Source organism: Balaenoptera physalus (assembly GCF_965194825.1).
Source record: "Balaenoptera physalus genome assembly, chromosome: 8".
Classification (NCBI taxonomy): domain Eukaryota; kingdom Metazoa; phylum Chordata; class Mammalia; order Artiodactyla; family Balaenopteridae; genus Balaenoptera; species Balaenoptera physalus.
This window is the reverse complement of record NC_138887.1, coordinates 101,882,762-101,906,420: the sequence shown is the minus strand read 5'-3', so window position 1 is coordinate 101,906,420 and position 23,659 is coordinate 101,882,762. Positions and strand designations below refer to the sequence as shown.

The following is a 23,659-nucleotide window of genomic DNA, read 5'->3' as shown; positions in this document are numbered from 1 at the left end:
CGGTGTAAGAAAGAAAGAGCTTATTCTTAAAGTGGTGTTATACATTATAAATTCATTGCAGTTGGCTTTCTTTTAATTAAAAATCATATTTCATGCACATCCTTTTAAAAAACTAATCTTCGGCAAAGATATGCTTCTAGTCATTGAGTGCACTGCCCTCGCACAAAATCATAATTTTTCAATCTGTGTCCAAAACAGATGTAAAATGTACACATCAAGGCTAGAATTAGAGAAGTAGGAACATCTATTTTCTAAGATGGATTTGTCCATAGCTTCAGTAGGAGAACCCAGTGCTAGGGCAGTATTGAGCTAATGGCAGTGAAGAGGTACTCTGATTGATAGCAGTTCAGGACTTGGCTCTGGTAATATACATCTTCTGGGAAGAGAATATTACAAATCCAAAATTCACCAGAACTTTTGTTTTTACACAGCAGGCCTTTTAATTTAAATGATAATGTTCCTGTTCCTTTTGAATTGCTGCAGTATTGAGAAACCCCAGACAGTAGATCTGGACTCAGGAGCAGCTTCTTGCTGACTCTGTTATTTGCCACGTTCAACTACAAGGACTGATGCTATAGACATTTGTTTTTTAGTGTGTGATGTCGCAGTATCCTTTTCTTCTTATATATTTTATATTTTAAACATTTTATGCTATATATTTAAAATGTTATATATCTGTAAAATATTCCACTTTAAGTATATATATTTTAAGTGTATATTAAAATGTTAAACTATGGAAAAAAATCTTGTTTACTCACCTAAACTTCATTGTTGTCGTCCTTAATTCATCCATGGCAAGCAAAATTCAACTGGCCTGCTTCTGTCTTCGTTTGTAGCCTCTTTCACCTCCTAAGCATTTGTAGCTGAGTGTAGGCTCACCTGTCCACACCAAAATTTGTCCCATAAAAATTGTCCCATTCCACCCAGATTGCTGAAACCCTTTTTAAAACAGTTCTTAAAAGCACAATGTGGTTTCTTTAATATCTAAACTTTAAATGGAGCTTATCTCCCAAAAGAAATACCTGTGGATTAGAGTCCTTGAAAATGCTTACTTCACCTTCCTTCTTTAGAAGTTGTGGGCTTCCTTTTAGTAAGACAGCAGGTTCCTCTCACCTTTTACACGCTTTGTGCTGATTCCCTGACTAGAATTACTTCAGATTCTGGTTTGGGATCTATATTTTGGAAGATATTTCCTTCTCTTTTCCCATCTTCTGTTGTAGGTGTTCTTTTGGGTCAGAAGGGAGGAGAATATTGCCTTGTTTCGTGACACCCTAAACCTGTCACTTTTCTCGGATTACCTTAGATGCCATGTCTTTCTGTGAAATCACAAACCTTGTGCTGTTACTTCCTTTGATTTGTCTTCCACTGTGAGCCCAACTTCCCTTTGCTAATAATGTGTTTTAACAGAACCCTGAAAACGCAGAATTCCTTTGTAATCTGAATATTCTTTCAACTCTGCCTGGGGAAAATAGATACACTGTGTCTATTGACCATTCACAAAGCCCATTCTTGGCTTCTAGTGGTTAGATGACACTAGTTGGGCCCAGTGTGAAACATCCTAGATAGTTAGGTCTCTGTCCTTCCAGTAACTCGAGAGAGACACACTTAGATTCCAGGCTTACCAGAGAAGCAAAACTTGATAACATATCTGAAACTAGGATTTTTTGTCTCCATCACAGAGTTTGGGAGAAGCTATAGTAGCAGAAGCTCCATTCTTAAAGCTCTGTTCGCCCTTGCAAGGACAGACTGTCAGAGCTTTCCAAGTTATCCTTTTTATAAAATTTAAAACTTACTATAAAACGTCTAGCTTGATCTTTTATCTCTGAGTAATAATGTCAGAAAGTCCTAATGATGGCTGTCCTTCTAAACCAGAACCAGGTATGTAGAGTTCAGGCTCAAATGTGCATTGGGATTTCTAGTGCTTATGAGAGGATGCTAGAAACTATGATCATTAGAAAATAGCAGCGCCTGTTTTCTCGTTTAAGGTGATTTCTATTTAAAGGGGATTTTAATGTGTACCTTTTATACTTAGAATGTGAAGAATTGGAGAAGTATTTCAAACTATGTTACTATACCAAAAGAATATCAGTGGATAAATGCCACAGTGCAAACTACTTTGAAAGCTGTTGACTGTTTTCATTGGCTGATTTATTGCCATTTTGCTTTACGTAAATGACTTTTGGTGGGCAAGTTGGTGGCAATTGAGAGAAATACTATAGTCATTCACTTGCACTTTTTAAAGCTTCTGCTCAGCTTATTCGGGTCTGCATCCTGGTGGGTTTTAGAAGCTCCTTTGCATCTTGTATCTAGAAGAAGATGTTTTAAGAATTTTCTGGAAGAAAGGTCAATTTTTAGCCAAATTGCTATCTTTAGGACATTTTAGAACAGAGAAGCTTTAATTCCCATAAGAAAGAGTCTTGATATATTTACAGAAGGCCTGTTTTTAAGGTAATATCATTTCCCGACTCTGAGTCGCAAGCTATTTGGTAAACCAAGCTAACATTATCCTCCAAAATAACTATTTGGTCTGTGCTGGTTTTTTGGAAAATTCATGGAAATGATTAGTATCACCAGGTAAATAATCTTAAGTACCTTTAATCCTTTCCTTTGTTGCTAGGAGTCTTGGTTTATGAGACAGTGAAGGCCATAGTAATTATCCAGCTAACCTTTAGTAATTCTGAAATAATGAGGCAGTATTTAAGGAGTCAAGGACACCAATATATAAACCTAGAAGAGGAGTGAAGGGAAAGGGTAGGCAGGAGTTCAACGCTGAAAACTCTTCAGAATTGGCAAGTCATCTTCAGAAAAGTTTAGGGAAGCCAACTTTTAATATGCCTCTATGGGACAAATAATAAAGTGAGATTGGCTAAATTTTTTAAAACTGTTTAATATGATATGAATAATTATTAACACAAACAAATGCAAAAGTACCCCCATTGAGTTATGTCTCAGAATTGTAAAGATAGCACTGAGTAAATATTGATGTTTTCAGTTGATTTTTCTTTTTTTAAATTGTGGTTAAAAAAAACCCACATAAGAAAATTTACCATCGTAACCTTTTTCAGTGTACAGTTCAGTAGTGTTAAGTATATTTACTTTGTTGTACAATAGATCTCCAGAACTTTTTCATATTCAAAACTGAATAGGTTGATTTTTATTGAAGTGGAGTTGAGGGAAAATTGATATAAGAGATTATCAGAACCAATTACAAGTTTGTGCCCAGCACTGTACTCCAGGGAAAAAAAAAGGGGGGTTGGCCTGTGTCTCTAGCATAGTTTGTAACCTCAGGAATAGAATTGTACTCTTTTCAGGGCAGAGACAGAATAGTAAATGTCTTACCAGCTCTTGACCTAGGGCAGCTCAGCTTCTCTGGGTCTCTGTCCTCATTTGTAAAATGCAGATGTTTATTCCCTGCTTATTCTGAAAAGGATTTAAAGGGCTTACAAAAATGCATGCAATACAATATGGTCAAAGTAGAGACAGCATAGTAAGGAAAATGGTACACAAATAAAGGGGAGCGGTAAAATCATTAGATCCAAAAAGGTGGCTTATAAATTCAGCTTGAGGCTTCTTACTGGCCAAAGCAAAGGAATAAATGAAAAGGTGATATAATACCTGCCATGCTTAATTCTGAGGATATCATGAGGATCAAATGAGATAAAACATGTAAATAACTTGAAAAATATACCATATAACTTGATGACTAGAAAGAATTAATATCTCTAAGAAAGCAAAAGAAGCCTGGAAAAAATATTTGTCCTGTTCTGCTTTTCAGATTATAGATACAAAAAAGATGAGCTTTTTAAGAGACTAAAAGTTACAACTTTTGCCCAGCTGGTAAGTTTAATGATCTTCCAATGGAGTAAAGACTTTCTAATTTGTGCTGCTTTATGTGAGTATTTCTAAATTCAACTCTAGGTAATGTTTGCAGAGGGTTTTCTTCTGATTCTTTATATTTCACCTATGAGAGGACTAATTGGTATTTAATTTTCTTTTTTCTTTGATAAGAATTTTGTAAAGTAAAATGTACATTCTCCTTTTTAATCATCAAATTTGTAGTTTAGGTTTTATTTTTCCTTGCCCATTTATCTTAATATTGAGAATCTAGAATTCTGGATTTTTTATTGCTTGGACATTTTTCTCTGTGGAAAGCAGGTGATCTCCCATCTATGACTGGGTTCTTTTTCCAAGTCTTTCTGCCATGGTCTATTTTGTTACTTTAGGAAAGTCGCTTTCTTCTTTCATTTGAATATTATGGACAAAGTGTCTCTCTGACCCCCAAACAAGGGTTCCAGTGATGTAACTTAAGGTGGATGTTGGGTCTTATGAGCTAAGTCTTGAAAAGTGATTTATTATTTTTTTAATTTGAATTCTACCAAACATTTAAAAAAATTTTTTATTGGAGTATAGTTGATTTATAATGTTGTGTTAGTTTCAGGTGTACAGCACAGTGAATCAGTTTTATTTATATGTGTATATATACATATATATACATATATATATATATATATATATATATATATATATGTATATATATATCCACTCTTTTTCAGATTCTTTTCCCATTATAGGTTATTACAGAGTATTGGCTAGAGTTCTCTGTGCTATACAGTAGGTCCTTGTTAGTTATCTATTTTATATATAGTGGCATGTATATGTTACTCCCAATCTCCTAATTTATCACTTCCCCCCAGGCAAAAGTGCTTTAAAAACTGTATGTTGGGTATACAACATTGTAATCAATATATTCATAATTACATTTATTTCTTCATTGCATGAAGAATTTCCGATACAATGCTGTTATTTTAAGTATTGCATTTTCAAGAAATAGCATGTTATGTTGGGATTAGAATATGTATGAATGCAGTTTTAAACTCTTACTTATGTTTCGAGTCCAAAATTATCCTTTTGGTCTTTTAAGTTTATTGTGTAATATTTTAAAGAAATCTTTTCTTCTGGAATGATCATTTGCAGTGTAATTACCACCCCCAAAGTAAGAAGACCTGGGATTTAGTCTCCAGTTGGGGACACTGACAGTTTCTTAAAACAGGAGATCTTTTTTTTTTTAATTTTTTTCTGCCTTTATTTATTTTTTTTTTTTTAATTTATTTATTTATGGCTGTGTTGGGTCTTCATCTCTGTGCAAGGGCTTTCTCTAGTTGTGGCAAGTGGGGGCCACTCTTCATAGCGGTGCGCAGGCCTTTCACTGTCGTGGTCTCTCTTGTTGTGGAGCACAGGCTCCAGACGCGCAGGCTCAGTAGTTGTGGCTCATGGGCCTAGTTGCTCCACGGCATGTGGGATCTTCCCAGACCAGGGCTCGAACCTGTGTCTCCTGCATTAGCAAGCAGATTCTCAACCACTGCACCACCAGGGAAGCCCCAAAACAGGAGATCTTTGATGTTTGATATTTCCTCATCTTTTGTTAAAAACAGAATTGCCTCTGTTTAAAGACAAACAAACATACACACTTCTACACGTTTCATTCTTTTTTCTATCAGGTCATCCAAGTTGCTTCCCTATCTGATCAAACACTGGAAGTGACAGCTGAGGAGATTAAAAGGCTAGAAGGTAATGAGAATTGAGGATATGGGGAAAATAACAAATTGACCATTTGTGCTGTTGTGTTCACAGGGACTTTGATGTATCTATTTGTAATTAGATTGTTACTCTCTGAGAAATGCTATCTGGTGCTTTGCTAATTCTTATTTCTTTAAAAAAGCCATCTGGCTTTCTGGCTGTAACATTTGTAGTCTTAAATGTTTTAAACGTGTTTAATATACTAATTACTTTTTTTCAACAAATACTTTTAGTGCCTTCTATATAAGTACAGGTCACAGAATTAGGTGCTATGAGACTACAAAGATGAATAAAACACAGCTCTGCTTACGTGGAGTTTGTAACCCCGAGTGTGCACTGCACATATGTATGTGTATTGGGTGAGGAAAATTATAACAGAAACACAGAATTACTAATATGACAGAAATTCACGGAGGACTAGAAGGAAACCATCGTTTGATGAATATATATTGCTAGGTACTTCACATGAGTTTTCTTATTTAATCTTCTCAAAGACTCTAGAAGGAAGGTACACTGTACAGATGAGAAGCCCAAGCCTCAGAGGTTAAACTTCTTGCTCAAAGTGAACAGCCAATAAGGAATGGACATAGGATACAAATCTGCATGTCTCTGGTAGCAGCCAGTGTCTTCTCACTGCCTTTATTGCATCCTTATGGGGTCTTGGAATGTGCCTTTCGAGAGATGCAGGGTGCTGTGAGAGCTCTGTATTTTCCAGCTAGGAAACTGAGGTAGGCTTCTTCCAGGCTTTTGAACTGGGCCTCTGCCCCCTTTAGGGGTAGAATCTCAACAGGTGCAAGTTAAGGGTGAGGCTGTCTCAGGCTGAGGAGCAGCCTGAACAAAGGCACAGAGAAGAAGTCCAAGCGTGTTTGGGGAATCTCATAATCCAGTCTGGCTGTGGTCTGAGGGAGGGGTAGGTGCAGGGGTAGGAGATAAGACTAGAAAGATAGATAGGCGCCAGATTTACTTTCTTAAATACCAAGTTGAAAAGAAAACCTCTTAGGTGTTCTGTCATGAAAAGAATTCACAGAGTGAAGGTCTTTATTTCATCCTGAAGTCCTCAGCTGTCAATGTGTGGCTGTTTATTGAAGGGGAATGTGTTTTGTTAAGGTTGATGTAGGCCAGGAATTTGACTTCTGATTTCAAGACAAGTTTCTCAGGAAGTCTGAACACTGGGTTTGTACAACTCGACTGTCATTTCCCTGGGCTTGTTTTTGTTAGGGAGGATAAAAAGAATCTGTAAAAGACAGGAATTTATCTATGACAGATGCCTCTAACACAGCAGAGAAATAAGGGCTCTTTGTAATAGAGATAATTGAGTCTCCTCATACGAGTACTCCCAATTTTAACCTGGTTATATAAGTACCTGGATTTTGTCCTTTAATTCATTGTTGAGATTGCAACACCAGAACATATGGGCACATGCAATTTTCTCTTCTAAGATAAATTTGCAGGCTTTTGTAAAGTAGGACACCATAAGGTGTGAGTAATATTAGTGGTTTTCTAGTGCTCTATACAGAATAATAACTCAGGAATGCCTGTAGAACAGATTGTATCTGTATGCGTATTGGCCAACTTTGAAGGAATAAAAAAACTCCTTTTATAATGTTTATTGTTTTTTCCTGACTTAAAAGTATATTTCTAGAAAATTAGAAAACTGTAAAAAACATATAAAGAAGAAAATTAAAATAACTAGTAAACCCTATTAACATTTTGGTCTGTTTTCCCCACCCACATCCCTACTCTTTGTATATAGTTTTGTATTATGCTGTTTTCAATTAACATTTTATCATGCACACTTTCCTATGTCATTAAATAGACTTCAAAAGCTTAATTGTAAAGGTTGTGTTGTCATATAATGTCTATCCTTTGTATATGCCACATATTTAATTATTCTCCTATTGTTGGCCATTAACGTTTTTCTAATTTTTCATTTTTATAAGATAATGCTGCAGTGTAAACCCATAAATGTTTGTATGGTTCTGATTTATTTCCTGAAGATAAATTGCTGCAGATTGTCAAAGGGTGGAACCATTTTAAGATGCTCGGTGCTGATTCCACATTATCTCCAGAAAGGTTCTACTTGTTTGCATTCCCACCGAGCAAATGAGAAGACCCATTTCTCCCCATCCTAGCCAATGATAAATAATTCTCATTTTTGTAAATGTTTGCCAATTTGATGGATGAAAAATGGTATCTAATAGTTTTATTTTGAATTTCTCTGATAGTGTGATTGAGCTTTGCATATGTCTGTGTTTGTTGGTCATACATATTTCTTCTTTTGAGGACATTATTATGTCCTTTCCCATTTTTTTTTCTAATGGAATGTTCATCTTTTACTTATTGATTTGTAAAATCTTTATTTAATTATGATATCTTTATTCATTGGAAACCAATATATCCTTGAAAAATCTTTACTTGATGATTTGGAATGAGAAAAATCTTAACTTGATGATTTGGAACAATACCCAAGCTGTATTATTAAGTAAAAAATAAATAAATAAATAACAAAATAAACAACAAATCAAAGTGTAGAGCAGTATGAATAGCATCCTCCTAGATATGTAAAAAGGAGAGGAAATAAAATATATACAAAATATGTAGTTGTTTCATTTCTGGAAGGAGACAAATATTTGAAGGTAGTTCCCTTGGGGGTGGAGGCCTGAGGGCCTGCAGGTCTGGAGTGAAAAGAAGGCTTCCTTTCCATATTAGCAATTTTATCTTGTTTGCATTTTTACCTTGTGCACATGATTTTTTTTCTATTAACGAACTAGTTTTAAAACTCCTAATAAAGTGTATTAACCTTTTCTCACTTACATATGTCACAAATACTTTTCCTAATTTGTTATTGACCTTTTAATTTTCTTTGTGTTGTTTTTTGACATATATGAGATTTGAGTTTTTACATGATTAAATCTATTAACCTTTCATATTGTGTTTTCGTTTAGTGCTTTAGATTCATAAAATCCAAAATAAGATATTCACCTATATTTTCATCTATATTTTCATCTATTTCATCTATTCATCTATTCATAAAATCCAAAATAAGATATTCACCTATATTTCATCTATTTTCATCTGCTTGATTGCTTTGGGTTTTTTCCTACATCAATCCATCTGTTATATATTTTGGTATATGATATGAAGGGGTTATCTAAATTTGATTTTTTTGGATAGTTGACAAATTATCCCAGCACCATTTATTTAATAGTTCTCCCTTTACCCACTGATTTTTGATGTTACCTTTAACATACATTAGATTTTTGTATATATTCTAGGATTTGTTTCTGAGTTCTTTGTTATTTTCCATTGTTCTGGTGCATTGTTTTGATCATTTACCTTTTCAGTATATGTTACTATTTGAAAAGGCAGGTTCTCCAAATTACTTTTCTCTCTCTCTCTCTCTCTCTCTCTATATATATATATACATACATATATCTTTTTTCTTCTCTTCTCATCTTTAAAATTCTTTTAAGCTTTTTTTTAAGCCCATTGGGATTTGTATTAAGGCTAAAAATTTGGAAATTTGGAAGAGATTAACATCATTTCACTTTTAGTCACCAAGTCAGGAATATGCAAGGTATGTCACTCTCTCTTCATTCAGGTCTTCTTTAATGTCCCTAAGCAAAATTTTTACAAGACCTATAAAGGACTTATAAGTTTTTATATGGCCTTTACATTTCTTAATAGGTTTATTTTCTAGGAGAGTATATTTTGTATCTGCAGTTGTTACTGTAAATGAGAGGTTCTTCATGTTATTTTCTAATTGGTATATAGGAAAATTATTTTGATTGTCCATATTTTCTTTAATCTAACTTATTTATTTTATAAATAGGTTATTTTTATAATTAACCTTAAAACCCAGATTATTTTTATAATCTAACATATTTATTTCCCTTATTCTCATAGGATTCTCTTAAAGTCTCTAGGTGTATTATACTGTACGCAAATTAAAACTTAATATGCTCTTTAACAACTAGGCCTCCTATTTCTATGTCTTCTCTCATTATATTGGTTAGAACAGCAAATTCTCAAACCTTTTGGTGTCAGTCTCCCTCCACACTTAATTTTTGAGGACCTCAAAGAGTTTTGGTTTTTGTGAATTATATCTATTAATATTTAGGGTATTAAAATTTTAAACCAAGAGTTTTAAAAATACTTGCTATTTACCTTAAGAAACAATACTAAACCCATTACAAATATAAATAACATATTTTTATGCAAAATATCTATGTTACCAAAACAAAAATATATATGGAGAATGACATTGTTTTACACTTTTTCATAAGTCTTGTTAATGTCTGATTTAATAGAAGACAGATGATTCTCATACCTTCTGCATTCAGTCTGTTGCAGTTTGCGCTTTGGGCTAAAGTACATGAAGAAAATCTGGCCTCACACAGATCTATAATTGAAAAATGGAAGAATATTTTAATAGCCCTTTCAGATAATTGTGGATATTTTTCTTTGACACTACATCAGAACTTGATAGCTGGTACCTTCTTAAAGTTTAGTTGTAGCGTGGAATCTGAAACCATATCAATGAACTTTTCATACCCTGTTGCATTAAACCCATTGGTCTCTTTTGCACTCTGAATGTATCTTTTACTCATACATGATTTTATAACATCATTCATTGGTCATTTGGAAAATACTGGTTCACTGAGTTATGAAGATCTTCCAAATGTTGACAAATTTCATTACACAATATCAAAAAAGTCACATTTATTAACCACAACACGTGTCTTATCAGAAAAATCATTAAGATGTTAAAGAAGTCAAACTCTTGATGGCAAATCGTTTCCAAAATTCTGATTTTTGTTCAAAATTTAATCACTGCAACAAATACCATCGGTTGTTTTCCTTGAAATGAGAAATTCACTTAGATCATTTCTGAGAAAATAGCTGCCAAATGCACAAGTCTAAATAACCATAGTTTTCCTGTCAGTTTTTCTTCCAAGTAAAAGTGGTGTTCAAGGCAAAAGCAGCACAAATCACACACATACTTTTCCTTGAGACAACAATGGGACGTTGGTATGTAGCAAACTTGCTGTATGTGGATTCCCCCATTTCATCACACAGAATATTTAAAAAGTGTGTACTTAAGGGTGAGATTTAATAAAATTATTATTACTGCTTCATCAGGGACTTTTAAAAATGTGACTGCCATATTTATTAACTGTGAGTGTGTGCGTGTTGATGAAAAATACAATGACTACTAATAAAGCTCTGTACCTCTGCCCTGATTCTTGCTAAGGGGCCAGGAGTTTGATCCACCACTTCTTTTGCACCATCAGTGCAAATATCAACATGGTAAAAAAGACAAATAACATCTTAGTATTATGAAAATAGTTTTCGCCTTTCAGATCCCCTGAAAGGGTCTTGGGGGCTCCTGGGGTCCACAGACTACAGTTTGAGAGCCTATATGTTAGAACTCTTAGAACAATTTAATAATGGTAATATGAGTTCCTTTTCTTGACCTAATTTCAGTGGAACTGCCTAACAAGTAAATACAGATTCTGAGGTTAAATTTATTTATTTATTCACTTGCAAATTTTAGACAATGATTCTGCAACCTCAGGCCCTGATGCTGAAATCACTGCCAAGACCAACGGGAAAGGGAGCCCTGGGGAGCAGTCGCCAAGCCCCGTCCAGCTCATAAACAGTGAGGGAGCCGGGGACTCCAGCCGCTCGACTCTTCAGAGGTGCTCTCATCAGATTCATGTTTTCACTGCATTTTACCTTCATTAATCTAGATACCAATGCCAGCGATTTCATGACCTTAGAAACAGGTTGGCGTAGTGAAGTCCCACATTTTCATCTCAGCCATTCTATTTTCTCTTTATATCAATGCCACCTCCTGAATCTTGTCACAGCATTCTTAGTTAATGTAAGAATTTATTGATAGGAGAGCATTAATTTTCACTCCTCAACCCCATTCTTCTCAGCCTTCCTATATGCAAGTTTGCTATTAGGACTTAGCTTTACAACCACTATCTTTTGACTCAGGGAGTATGATTTCCACCCCCCCCCCTCCTTTTCTGTCTGCTGCAGCTTATAATTACCCTGTCTAGAATCAGAAGAAAAATAGAGTGCCACACATAGTGCTCTGATATTAAATAGGCGCAAAGGAGAGTGAAAGCAGCCTTGGTGTCAACTCTCAAATGCATATGGCAGTTTCATGATGCAGCACTTCCTCACAGATATTCACTGTTGATTATAAGACGGTGCTGGTTTTCTGCACATATCCATCCCTTCTGCTGGTAAAACAGTTCTACTAGAGAAGCTAATTCTACTAGAGAAAGAATTGCAATTGTCAATTGCACTATTATTATTTTTATAACTACTTCTGTGCAAGGACTCTAAAATTGCATTCAAAACAAGATAGACCAACAAGGCTTCCACTGAGCACGTAATTTCACATGAAATAGAGTTTCTTCTCCTTTGGTTCAACAAAATATGCACTATAGGGCATATAGTTGTAGTGATCATTGGATTTAAAGGCAGAATTTGACTTGCTGTGATGGGAGAGGAACTATTGCTAGACTAATCTGTGGTTTGGCATGTGTGTCTTCATATTTGCCTGGAAGAGTGATCATCTTCTTATCCCAATACAGATATTTCACTACTCGCCACTTTGATCATAACACCTATCCTTTTTTCTCTGATTCATGTTTTTGCCACGTTTTGCCTATATTAACCTGGCAACCAATTTCAGTGATTTTATGACCTCAGAAACAGGTCAGAAACAGACCTCCCTCGTTTTAATCCTAGCTTTTCCACTGTCTCATTATATGAATGCCGCCAAATCTAAAAGCCTCTTCAGCCTCAACACTGTAACCTATAAAATGGAAGTGACTACAGATAACTACTGAAAACATTAAGGTTCAAAATCCATACTGGATGAGTCACTGTATAAGTATATGAAATATATGAAAACACTATTGTTACTTTATGCTATATATGATATACATAGAAATGCCCTCAGTTTTCCTGCCCTGTCAACCGTATTCTTTCCTCTTTTGCTCTGCTTTCTCACACTCATCAAAATTCCATTGGAGTATCTGTTTGCCTCTTTCTTTCTCTGAATGCTGCCCTTGCTTCTGGAGGCAGCTTGCCTACAGTTTCTACCCCCTCTGAGTGCTAATGACCTAACGTGTATTCTCTGAAGGTTAGTATGGACAGTGGATCCCCTCCTTCGGGTCCAGGGTGAGAGAACAGGAATCCATCCGTAGGATCTTGCATTCAGAGGCGGAACTGAGACACCACATCCATTTTCCTTTTCCTTTGAAGTGTCTTTTGAAGAGACATTGAGCACCCTCTCGCCATTCTGTAGAAACGCATTTGACCTTTAAGCCACCAATCCCTGACTAGTGTCTACTGACCTACTTTTTCACTTGCAGCGTCATCAGTGGCGTTGGGGAACTGGATCTAGACAAAGGGCTTGTGAAGAAAGTAGAGCCCAGTACCAAAGACAAACCTTATCCCGACTGCCCCTTCCTGCTGCTAGATGTGAGAGATAGAGATTCTTACCAGCAGTGCCACATTGTTGGAGGTAAGAGAGAGAAGGCCTTACAGTGTCTCACTCCTGAGAACACAGCCCGGTACTGAGCCCAGGCAGGCTCAAACCACGGCCTGTGGTCAGCAGTTGGGGAAACCCTATGTTAGCCAGATGTGTTCTGGGAACCTGTAAGTTGGCTCTACCACGTGCTCTGAGAAAGGCTGGTGACTCTCTCAGGAGGCTCAGGGGCCCAGTGCTAAATGTCAGAAACAGTGAAGTGACACTTCTTATTTGTTCATATGTCCTGTTTCTTTTCTTTCACAAAAGTATTTAGGTTTATAGCTAGTTGATTTTGAAAATATGTTTCTTTTAACTCTTAGACTTTAAACCAGCTGAGAATTGGGGCCAAGTTGTACCAAGAGCTACAAACTTCCTAAGCTTTTTCTTCTCTTTGCAGCTTACAGTTACCCAATTGCAACTCTGTCTAGAACAATGAACCCTTATTCAAATGATGTTCTTGAATATGTATCCTTTGTTGCATTTTAAGGAGTTGGATGGTATATAGACTGAAGACTCAAACTTACCATGAATCATGCTCCTAGTAAGAAAACCCTATGAAGGACCTTTGATATTAATTAGTTTACTTCGCATATTTTAGAATTTCGATCCTTAGCAGTTGCTGAGAATGCTTCCAAGCCATCCTGCAGTAGGACAAAAAACATTAGGTTAAAGGTTATGATCCGTTGAGAGTCAGTCCTAAGACTGTTTTCCCCAGAAAGTTTTCCCAAGTAAAATGTAAGGAGTGAATTTTTTTCCTTCTTTTTTAATTTTTTTTGCTTCTTGAAATTTTAATTTTTTTGCTCATAAAAATCATACAAATAGAAAATAATTTAAATACTGAAAAATATAAAAAAGAAAATTGAAATCTCCAATAACCACACAATTGAACAACAAACTCTTACTACATTTTTTGTGTATTTTATTCCAGACTGTCTTCTTTGTCTTTTTAACAAAGTAAAAATTATACTGTATATATAATTTAGTATGTTGCTTTTCCCCACTTCATATTACAGAATACTTCCCCACACTAACACAAGCTCTTTATAAACTCTATTTGTGATGCAGTATAAGATCTCATCTTTAGATTTACTGTAATTTACTAAATCATTCCTCTTTGAAGGAATGGACTTTTAGGTGGTTCCCATTTTTTTACTGTTATAAATAAGACTGCAGTGGACACACTGGGCATAAAAGTTTTTCTGTTTCCTCATCTGTAAAATGGAGGTTGTAATACTTACTCTCCAGGATTGTACAGATGAAAGAGCCAAAGAGTGTACAGTGTGTAACTAGTGCCGTCTTGGACATGGTGATGCTAGTTCATAGAAGAAAAGGATACCAGCTTGTGTGGTTTCCACGACAGGAAAAAGTCCTGTACCCCCTGAAGGGGGGTCACCTGATGCTCCTTGAACTCAGAGAGGTAAACCTTGACAGCTCTTCTTCCTCAGGGGTTTCTGTATAGTCTAGGAGCATTAGCTCAGCGTGGTCGAACCTTAACTCATCTGCTTCTTAGAAAAATGCCCATGGCAAGATCATCATTCTGTATGACGACGATGAGAGGCTGGCCAGCCAGGCAGCTACCACCATGTGCGAGCGGGGATTTGAGAACCTCTTCATGCTTTCCGGAGGTGAGGGGCTGTGTTCTGCTTAGGACTTAAAAGGCGAATACTTGGGCTCACACTCCTTCAACTCCACCCCTATCGCCTTTTCCCTCCCAGAGCTCAGAACTTAGTATTCTGGAAAGAGAGACAACCATGCTGGCAGAAAGGAGTCAGGATATGTGAAACTTCCGTTAGCTCCATCAGCACGTGTTTTTAATTCCTGAAATAATGATGTTACTTTATGGCCCTGTAAGAAAGCCTTAATGCTGAAGACCTGAGCTAAACGATTTCTGGTGGAATTCTCAGAATCCCACATAACAACTGACATTTTCTGGTGTAATTTACTTAATGGTGAAGCAGTTAAGAAAGATTTCCTGTCCTTGTGTTGAGGAGACATGCGGGCTCCTTTCCAGCTTGCCTTGGCCTCACCGTGCTAACACGGCTTTTTCTGATGATCTTCCACACCTAGGTCTAAAAGTCTTAGCTCAGAAATTCCCAGAAGGACTGATTACGGGTTCCCTGCCAGCATCTTGCCAGCAGACCCTTCCGCCTGCTTCTGCCCGGAAACGATCCAGCCCGAAAGTGCCGCCCCCAGCAGCCGAGAATAAATGGAGATTTACCCCAGAAGACCTAAAGAAGATAGAATATTACCTGGAAGAGGACCAGGGTCCTGCAGACAGTACTAGTAAGATATTTTGACCTTTAGAAATGATGTTTTCTGTAGAACTTGAGGTTTGCAGCTTTGAACATCAACCTCATCATATGAGAAGCTTGATCTCTTATATTCAGATTCTTCAAATATTTGCAGGAGAAGGGGAAGGTGCAGGTGCTATGTGAGGAGAGGGGAGGTGAGTGGAGGTGATCCCAGATTATGGTAAGAATTAGGCATTGCACACAGACATAGAAAGAGAAGAGAGGGTATCAGTCAAATAAAGTGTGCATCTCAGGCAGAGTTGAGAGGCTAAGCTGAGGCTTTCACATTCCTTCTCGGAAAGCTTTGCTTCCTTCTGCTGCTTCTGGGTACCTTTAAACTACTTCTGGCCTTTCCTTTGGCACACTGCTTTCTCTTTTTCCTCTAACCATTCCTGTACCCTTCTCTACTGAGAAGGAATGAAGGACAGACGAGGTTGATTGGGATAATGGAGAGGAAGGAAAGAAAAGCTATCTGTGTTTCCCTTCATCCCTACCCCCTTCCCCACCTTCTAACTGATCTCAAGGATGAAGAGTAGGTTTTAGCCTTAAGTAGGTGCTGAATAGGACTTCATTAGCTTAAAAGTGGTTTGTAGCATAAGACTTCATTAGTTTAAAAGTGTACTTGGCAGGTTGTCCCTGGAATCATTTTTGTAGCTCTGCTCCCTGCTTTCTTGCTCCCTTCAGGCCGGCTGAACCAAGGTAATGCTTCTGGAAGAGACTCCAAGGTTCCAGGCGCCCGCAGCGGTCAGAACCTGCCTGCCGGGGGCCCTGCCAGCCACCAGAACCCCCGCTCACTGGGCAGTGGCCACCTGCAAGGCAAACCCTGGAAGTAAAGACTTTGTCTTAGTCAAATAAATGTTTTCTCTCCTTTTGGAACCCCTGAGCAGTTCCCAAGTTGGTCCTTTTAAGAAGGTGCTGCAGAGGAAAGACCTCAACGTGTGTCAGGCCCCTTTTCCTCTTCCTGTCTCCAGCTCCTCTCCCACATCCAACCCGGGAAGGATTTTTACAAAAACCAGAGGCATGACAGGCTCTAGTGTCCTCCCTGTTGTTTACAGAATATTTAAGTCTCTGAAACTGAGTAGGAAAAAGGTCGAATTTTTTTATTTTTTAATAAGGTCCAGTTTGTTTTGGTCTATATCCTGCATTGTTTTGTAAATACTTCAGGCATATCTGGTGTGTCCTTCCCAGCCAGTTCTTTTTCACTCACTCTTCTTGGTTTCATGAAGGCTCTCTTGGTAGGCTTTGCAGCCTGAGAAGCTGTCCCTGGGGGTGCAGACGATTCGCAGCTTTCAGCCCCCACCAGCTGTGGACCCGCTGGCTGAGGAGCTCTTTGCCCAGCACCCGATGCAGGCTCCGTCTTCAGTTTGGAAGCCGGTACCTATGAGCATCACTCAGTTAAGATTTAGCAGTAGCTCTCACATGTGCTCAACGCTCTCCTCACTAGATGTTTTCCTGGAACCAGCACAGGTGATGCTGTGTGCTCAGCTGCCTTCACGGGCAAGTCCTGCCCACTGTTCAGGGCTGGGTTGAGAGCCACTGAAGCCCGCTGGAGCCATCCCTCATTTGCGGTTGGTTTATTAGTTGTAAACTCCCATTACCCATCTCAGGCCCATCCATCTTAGATGGGTAGAAATTATGGCCACTTGAAAACATTGGCTTTGGTTGGGCCACTGCCGGCACACAAGGTAAGGACAACTCCACAGTCCTTTGTCAGAGCTGACAACCCTTTAAACCCTTGCTTAAAAATACAGTATTAGTCTAATTGAGTAATTAGTGCAATTCCCTGCTTACTTCTCATTCTCATGACTGAGCTGTGATTAGAAGGTTTTGATTATAGATTCCTGTTTGGGCCAGAATTTTGAATCAGCATTAATTGAATTGCTAGATGACTGACATTCATTCCATTTAATTGGGGGAACAAAAGACCTCAGGTAAGGATGAGGAACTCTGAAATCATCAGGAAAAGGAAAAAGATGTTAATTTTTATGGTCTGTGATCTGTAGCTGTGATAAGGGACTAAGGAATAAATTGTGCTCTTTGTCATGGCAACCAGCTTGTGAAAACCCAGCTGAAAATTGCCTATCCTTAGGTGGTTATTGCTGCTGGGTAAGATTTGTCTTAACAGGACTATTTTTCTCACCACCAAAAAAAAGAAAGTATCACAGTATTTCCAGCATGGGGGGCTGTGTTTGTAGGAGAAATAAAGGTAATAAATATCTTATAGAGACATATGGAAAAATAACTTTCACATTCAGCCCAGTTCTGTTTTAGTGTGTTTATTCTTCTCTACTTGATTTCCAAAGTGCAACATTTTCCGATGCTTTAGAAATCAAACAAACCAGGGACATTGTTCAGATGTCAAGCCGTGCCCAATTTTCCACAAGATTCAAGAATCTTGTATAAAATTCAGCCAACGTACACATAGCTTTAATGAGGAGCCTGTCATGTTTCCCCATAAATTTATTGCCTGAGAACTAAGTTCAGCCTTTTGCTAATGCCAGAATGCTCTGGCTTTTTATTTTCTTTACAGCATAGATTTTTTAAAATGCAAATTTTTCCACACTCAACTTTCCCCTAGCATGGACAAGATTTTCAGCCATTTTGGACACATATGCATTTTTAAGAAAAAAAAATTTTTTTCTCTGTGACAAAGTTCTGGTTATGCCATTTTCAAGTCGACTAGTCAGGAGTTCAGATTTCCCCACTCGATTCTATTTTGAAAGTAAATGGTAGTCCCCCTTTGTTCCTATTCTGCATTCCCATCACCACACAACACTAGAGTGTTAGAAACTACTGTGTATATGTGCAAAGTCAGTATAGCTGAACCTATTAGAATTGCAGTGCATTTAGCTGAGAGATCTGGCAGGTTGACTATATTTATGTGTGTTTCTCCATAGCACTTTGCCTGTTGGTAAGGATTTTAAATAACTACTCCTCAAAGACCTGTTCTGGTTCTGCACTTTGTGTATTAAATGTCACTTGCAGTTTTTACATGCTCAAGGTATTGCTTTGAATGTTCTACTTTACTAGTTTCTTCGTTAGATTAACTGACATGTATTATCTAAGCGATCTGTGATACTTTGTGCAATTATGAATGTTGAAGATTAAAGTACATAGTTCTTAATTTGTTGTTTGCTGTTAATATGCTGAGATCTGCCAACTTCTCTCTTCCTCTCTGTTGAGATGATTTGTGGGGAGTCACATGAGACTGGGGTGATCTGAAAGAGTACTTCTTTTTGCTCTATCTCCCAGTAATGCATATTTTCTTTGTATAAATGAATCAGGAAATCATTCCAATTAGGGCAGGGGACCTTAGCTCTCTAGTCAGAAGGGTTTCTCCTCATGCCCAGCAGGGACTGACTGCCACCTTAATAAACACATAACAGCGGGACTGTCTTGTCAGTGTTGGGGGTTGATGAGCTTCCCTTGCCTGGGAACTTATGACCCCCCTAGATGGAAAATGCTTTATCAATGTACAGCTGCTGCTCCATCTGAGCAACGGTGATGGCCAAAGTCTAAGTAATAAGTTCAGTACTTTATCTACTGTATTTAAGAAAGAAAAGAGAGAAGGAAGGAGAGAAGCAAGGAAACAAGAAGTGTGGAGGGAGGAAGGGGAAGGCAACATTACTCACTTGAGTACAAAAAGAACATCTCGGGCTGTTACAATGTCAGGTTTAATCTATTGAAAGGCATAGAATGGGGACCTCCCTGGCAGTCCAGTGGTGAAGACTTTGCCTTCCAATGCAGGGGGTGTGGGTCCGATCCCTGGTTGGGGAGCTAAGAATCCCACATGCCTCGTAGCCAAAAAAACAAACAAACAAAAAACCCCCATAAAACAGAAGCAATATTGTAACAAATTCAATAAAGACTTTAAAAACGGTCCACATCAAAAAAAAAAACTTTATAAAAAAAGTAAAAAGAAAGGCATAGAATGAATCAAATGACCTAAAAGTAATTTTATTTTTTACCTTTAGCAGAAAACCAGAACTAGCACAATCATATTGGACTAGGGGTGTAAATCAGAATTAAAAGAGAACAAATAGTGTTCATTAGTTGCTGAGGGATTTTTCCTGTGATGCTATTGAGATTATACAAAAATTCATAAGACTTTAGGCTAGTCACCAAGAACACAGAACAAAACAAAACCTTCTTTTCTCTAATTCCCTTGTGGAATATAAGTGAAATCAGAGTCCTAGGCTAGGAAGAAATATGTAGGCAATTTTTCTTGTGTTGGTTTTGGTTTCTGTCATGTTATAAATTGGTTGTAGATTCTGTCTTTTATGTTATCCGACTTTTTTAGGGGGGATAATTAATTTCTGTCCACCTGGATTTAAATCCATGACTCCCTTCCTGCTCTACTCTGAAGATAATCATTAAGAACCTTTCTTTCGCCAGTTCCAAAATATTCCCAGTGTCTATAATGTGCGTTTATTTTCTCACAATTCTTTCAAAGTTTTAACTCCCATAATACTTTCCTTTTTCTTTTTTCAAGAAACATCAGAAATGTGGATATTATATCAGTTTATGTGAGCATGATGATATGCTTATCTACTGTTCAATTAATTTTTTGATTAAAATATATTTTTCCTATAAAAAACAATAAATAGGACACATTGTGCTTCCAAAGTGTTCAGAAGACATTTGGGTAGTAATACTTTCCTAAAGTTGCGGGAATTATTGAAATTGCTATTGCCACGTCCTTAAATTGGCACACAGGTCAGTTATAGCATAAAATATGTAATGGTGGCAATTTTTCAGCATTGAATTCTGACAGGACAGGATTCAGTGCATGATTTTACGTGTTTACAAAACTATATTGCCCCCCTCCCCACACCCCCCCCCCATCTCCTTATGGTCTCACTCTCTGATGCTTATCCTCTTTGTTCCAAATGCAGACGCAGATTCTCTTCACCTGCATAACATCCTGAGGCACCTGGTGAAATGTGTGGCAAACAGAGGTCACTTATTAAATACTATTGACTGATGGACTACATTTTTTAAAAATTATTTTAAATTATTTTTGACTATAACCTCCCAGAGGGTGAAAATCACCAACTACATGACAGTGGCCCTTAATAAGGGTGTGTGAATAAATGAACTGAACCTGTCAAGGCTGAAGTCTGGGATGTAAAGCCCATTGTGGTGGCCACTCAGCGCTGGTCTGCCATTCTGGAGACCCGGAAAGTTTGTTATCCCTTGTCTTCTTCTACATCCTACTTTTGTATGTGAGACATTCATCACTCTGAGATTTTTAGATTACCCTCTGCAGGAGGTACCCAGAAAGCTGTTAGGGCCGTTATTATTAGCCTGGCTGTCTGCAGTCTGCCTGTTTCCATGGTCCCCTCAAGCTCAAAGTAGCCTTCAGAATTCAACTGCACCATCCCCATCTGAGAGTGGGTTTTATTTTCTCTTTTGTTTCAAATCTTGAAGATTTCCAGGTAATAATGTTAGCAAACATTTATGGAGAGCTTACTATGTGTTAGGCAGTATTCCTAGATTCTTCATTTTACGTTTTGACTCATTTGACTATCAGAACATCCCTACGAGGTAGGCACCCCCATTTTCAAGTGAGGAGACTGAGGGTCAAATGGAAATTAAGCAACTTGCCCTGTGTCACTGAGCTGGAAGGTTGAGAAACCATTCTGCTCTGTGCTCGTCCACTCTGGGTGGGTACAGCCACTCTCTCCCTGGCTACGCCTCCAATTCACTAACAAAAATGTAACTTTCCCTTGGCTGTTGGCTCCCCTTCCTTCCTCGTCACCTGAGATTCCACTGAAAGCTTTCCTCCTCTGCCTGCACAAAAGGCGAGGAATTCAGGGACTGAAACATCTGCTCCTGGGACCATTCCACTGTCTGTGTCTGGTGACCTATCTCGAAGACAGGTGCTCCAGGGTTTCTGAGATTTGTTTCTTAATGAGTTATCACTTAGGGAATGGGAGTTACAAGCTTTTCATTAGATTGTAGGGAAAAAGTAGGCTGTTTTCCTGATGGTTGAACTATCCAATAAAACCATATTGATATGATTTGTGTCTGAATTTCTCTTTCCTTTGCGGTGATGTTTCTGATTTAGGCTGAAACATAAATTGTGTGAATTGGCTTATGGCCGCAGGCCTGGGCTTCATGGGAGGAAGCAGCAGCAAACCTCTGTGCCTCAGTCCATGTTAGCAGAGCTCTCATTCCACCGCACTCTTCTAAAGATGTAGCCGAACACACCACTGTAGTTAAGCAGAAGACTTTTAATTTTCTTCTTTTAGTTTGGCAGTAAACATTTGGCGGTCTTCATCTCTGGGGTCGTTAGATGATGCTCACAGTTTGAGTTGCCAAATTAATGTGGATCCTGAAAGCTTTGGGGAGAATTCATTACCCTTTGACTGTTTTTCAGATTTGACGGGCGCTCTGTGCTTCTTTCTCAGAGCTCTTCCTTCTTCTGGCCAATTTGAATGTTTTGGTTGGTCACATCAGTTTCCTGTAAGGAGCATCTGGGTCGTAGTGTGTTCACAGAATGATGTTTCTGTCCTTAGAGCCCTTAGAGCAAGAGTCCGTCTGCATCTTCAAATCCACCTAGTCCCACTTGCCCTTGCAAAACAATTGCTGAGATGATGAATAGCCCTGTACTGGATGAGGGACCAGTGAGGTCATATCTGGATTGTATTCAATGACATTTCAATTTTAACTTCAGACCAAAGCCAGAAAGCTAGACATGCATATCTTAGTGTTAATTCAAAAGACCACCCAAAGGATTCTTATGGACCACGAATGGCCCACGGGCCACACTGAGAACCATAGATCATGCTCTAAGAACAAAGTAAAATGAGTTCATTTAAAAATAAAGATTTTTGAAAAGTCCTAGAGAATAGGCATTAGCATAATCAATTCCCCAGATTGCTGCAGGAACTGAATGTGAGCAGCAAGGGCTCTTGGGAGTTGTCATCTGAGCTACCACAGAGTGCTTAGGGAATGGCCCCCAACCAGGAGACATTAGTACCCTGCCCTTGGTAGAAACACTTGCTTCCAGCTCTATCTGGAGTATAAACTTTTCCAAAAATAAGACCTTGTTCTGGGCAACAGCAGAAGAAATGAGTTTAGACAAATTATGAAAAAGAATCTGGGCACAAATTAAGATGGCCATTTAGATGTTCGATTTTGATAATAAGTTAATCTTAGATAACTTTACCCACAGGTAATCTGGTGCGTTTGAAATAGCTTTTTTTTACCCCCCTGATTATACAAACTCATTGCAAGAAATTCAGAAAAGTATAAAGTGGAAAACCACCACTGCTGCCTGGGGTAACCACAATTATTATTATTGGGGAATATCTACTTCCAGTCATAGTGAGTGTGCGTTTTTCAAACAAAAATGAGATTCATACTCAATATACTATGTTGTAGCCTGCTTTTTTTTAAACAACTGTATGGAAATATAAATTACATGCCATAAAATTCACCCATTTTAAGGATACAATTCAGTGATTTCTAGTAAATTTACAGAGTTGAGAAAGCATCACCACAATCCTGTTTTAGAATATTTCCATCATGTGACCACCTTCTTTTGCCCAGTATATTGTGACCATTTTTCCATATCAACACAGACTACAATGGCTTCCCGATATTCCATTATGTAAATGGGTAATAGCCATATCAATACTGGTATCTATCTAGCTTCTTTTCCTTTTAATTTAACTTTTTTACAACCTTGTACATATGTTTATCTGAACTTCTCAAAATATTTTTATAAAATAAATTCCTCCAAGTGGACTTACTGGGTCAAAGTGTCAATACGTTGAAATTTTTTATTTATATGCCAAATTCCCCTCCAGGAAGGCGGTGTAAATTTATCCTCCCACCAGCAGTATATGACAGGTCTCATTTCTTCATATTCTTGATTAATACTGAGTTGTCAGTCTTTTTATTCTTTGTCAATCTGATGGGAGAAAAATAATATATTTTTCTTTAATGTACAAAAAAAATTACTCAGAGAATCAGTATCTTTCATTTATTGGCTTTTTGTGTTTCTTCTTTTGGGAATTGCCTATTTTTCTTTTGAAATGTTAGTCTTTTTTTAAAACCCCTTTTACTTATAAGAGCTTTTTTCCCCTCAAGGTTATTAATACTTTTTCATATACACCACATTATTTTCTAAAATTTTTGTTTCTTTTAGCTTTATGATTTTATTTATAAAATTTTTTTACCCATAGATCTGTCAAACTATGTATCTGCAAACAAAATGGAAAGT

General features: G+C 37.6%; 1 protein-coding gene across 7 annotated transcripts in view; it reads left to right on the top strand.

Annotated features, from left to right (window-relative positions):
- Window positions 1–21,449, top strand: part of CEP41 (centrosomal protein 41) — a 48,898-nt gene extending 27,449 nt beyond the window's left edge. For 2 of the 7 annotated variants that reach the window (XM_082473100.1, XM_082473099.1), the window contains 9 exons: window positions 3,776–3,837; window positions 5,499–5,568; window positions 11,135–11,279; window positions 12,978–13,129; window positions 13,533–13,600; window positions 14,646–14,760; window positions 15,203–15,418; window positions 16,111–16,255; window positions 20,322–21,449. In XM_082473100.1, coding sequence (XP_082329226.1) covers window positions 3,776–3,837; window positions 5,499–5,568; window positions 11,135–11,279; window positions 12,978–13,129; window positions 13,533–13,600; window positions 14,646–14,760; window positions 15,203–15,418; window positions 16,111–16,255; window positions 20,322–20,346 — 998 coding nt within the window. In that variant the 3' untranslated portion in view covers window positions 20,347–21,449. Of the gene's footprint in view, window positions 1–514; window positions 1,879–3,775; window positions 3,838–5,498; window positions 5,569–11,134; window positions 11,280–12,977; window positions 13,130–13,532; window positions 13,601–14,645; window positions 14,761–15,202; window positions 15,419–16,110; window positions 18,551–20,321 lie in introns of those variants that run through there. The other 5 variants (XM_082473105.1, XM_082473101.1, XM_082473104.1 and 2 more) reach the window with 5 other exon arrangements.
- Window positions 21,450–23,659: the final 2,210 nt, after the last annotated feature.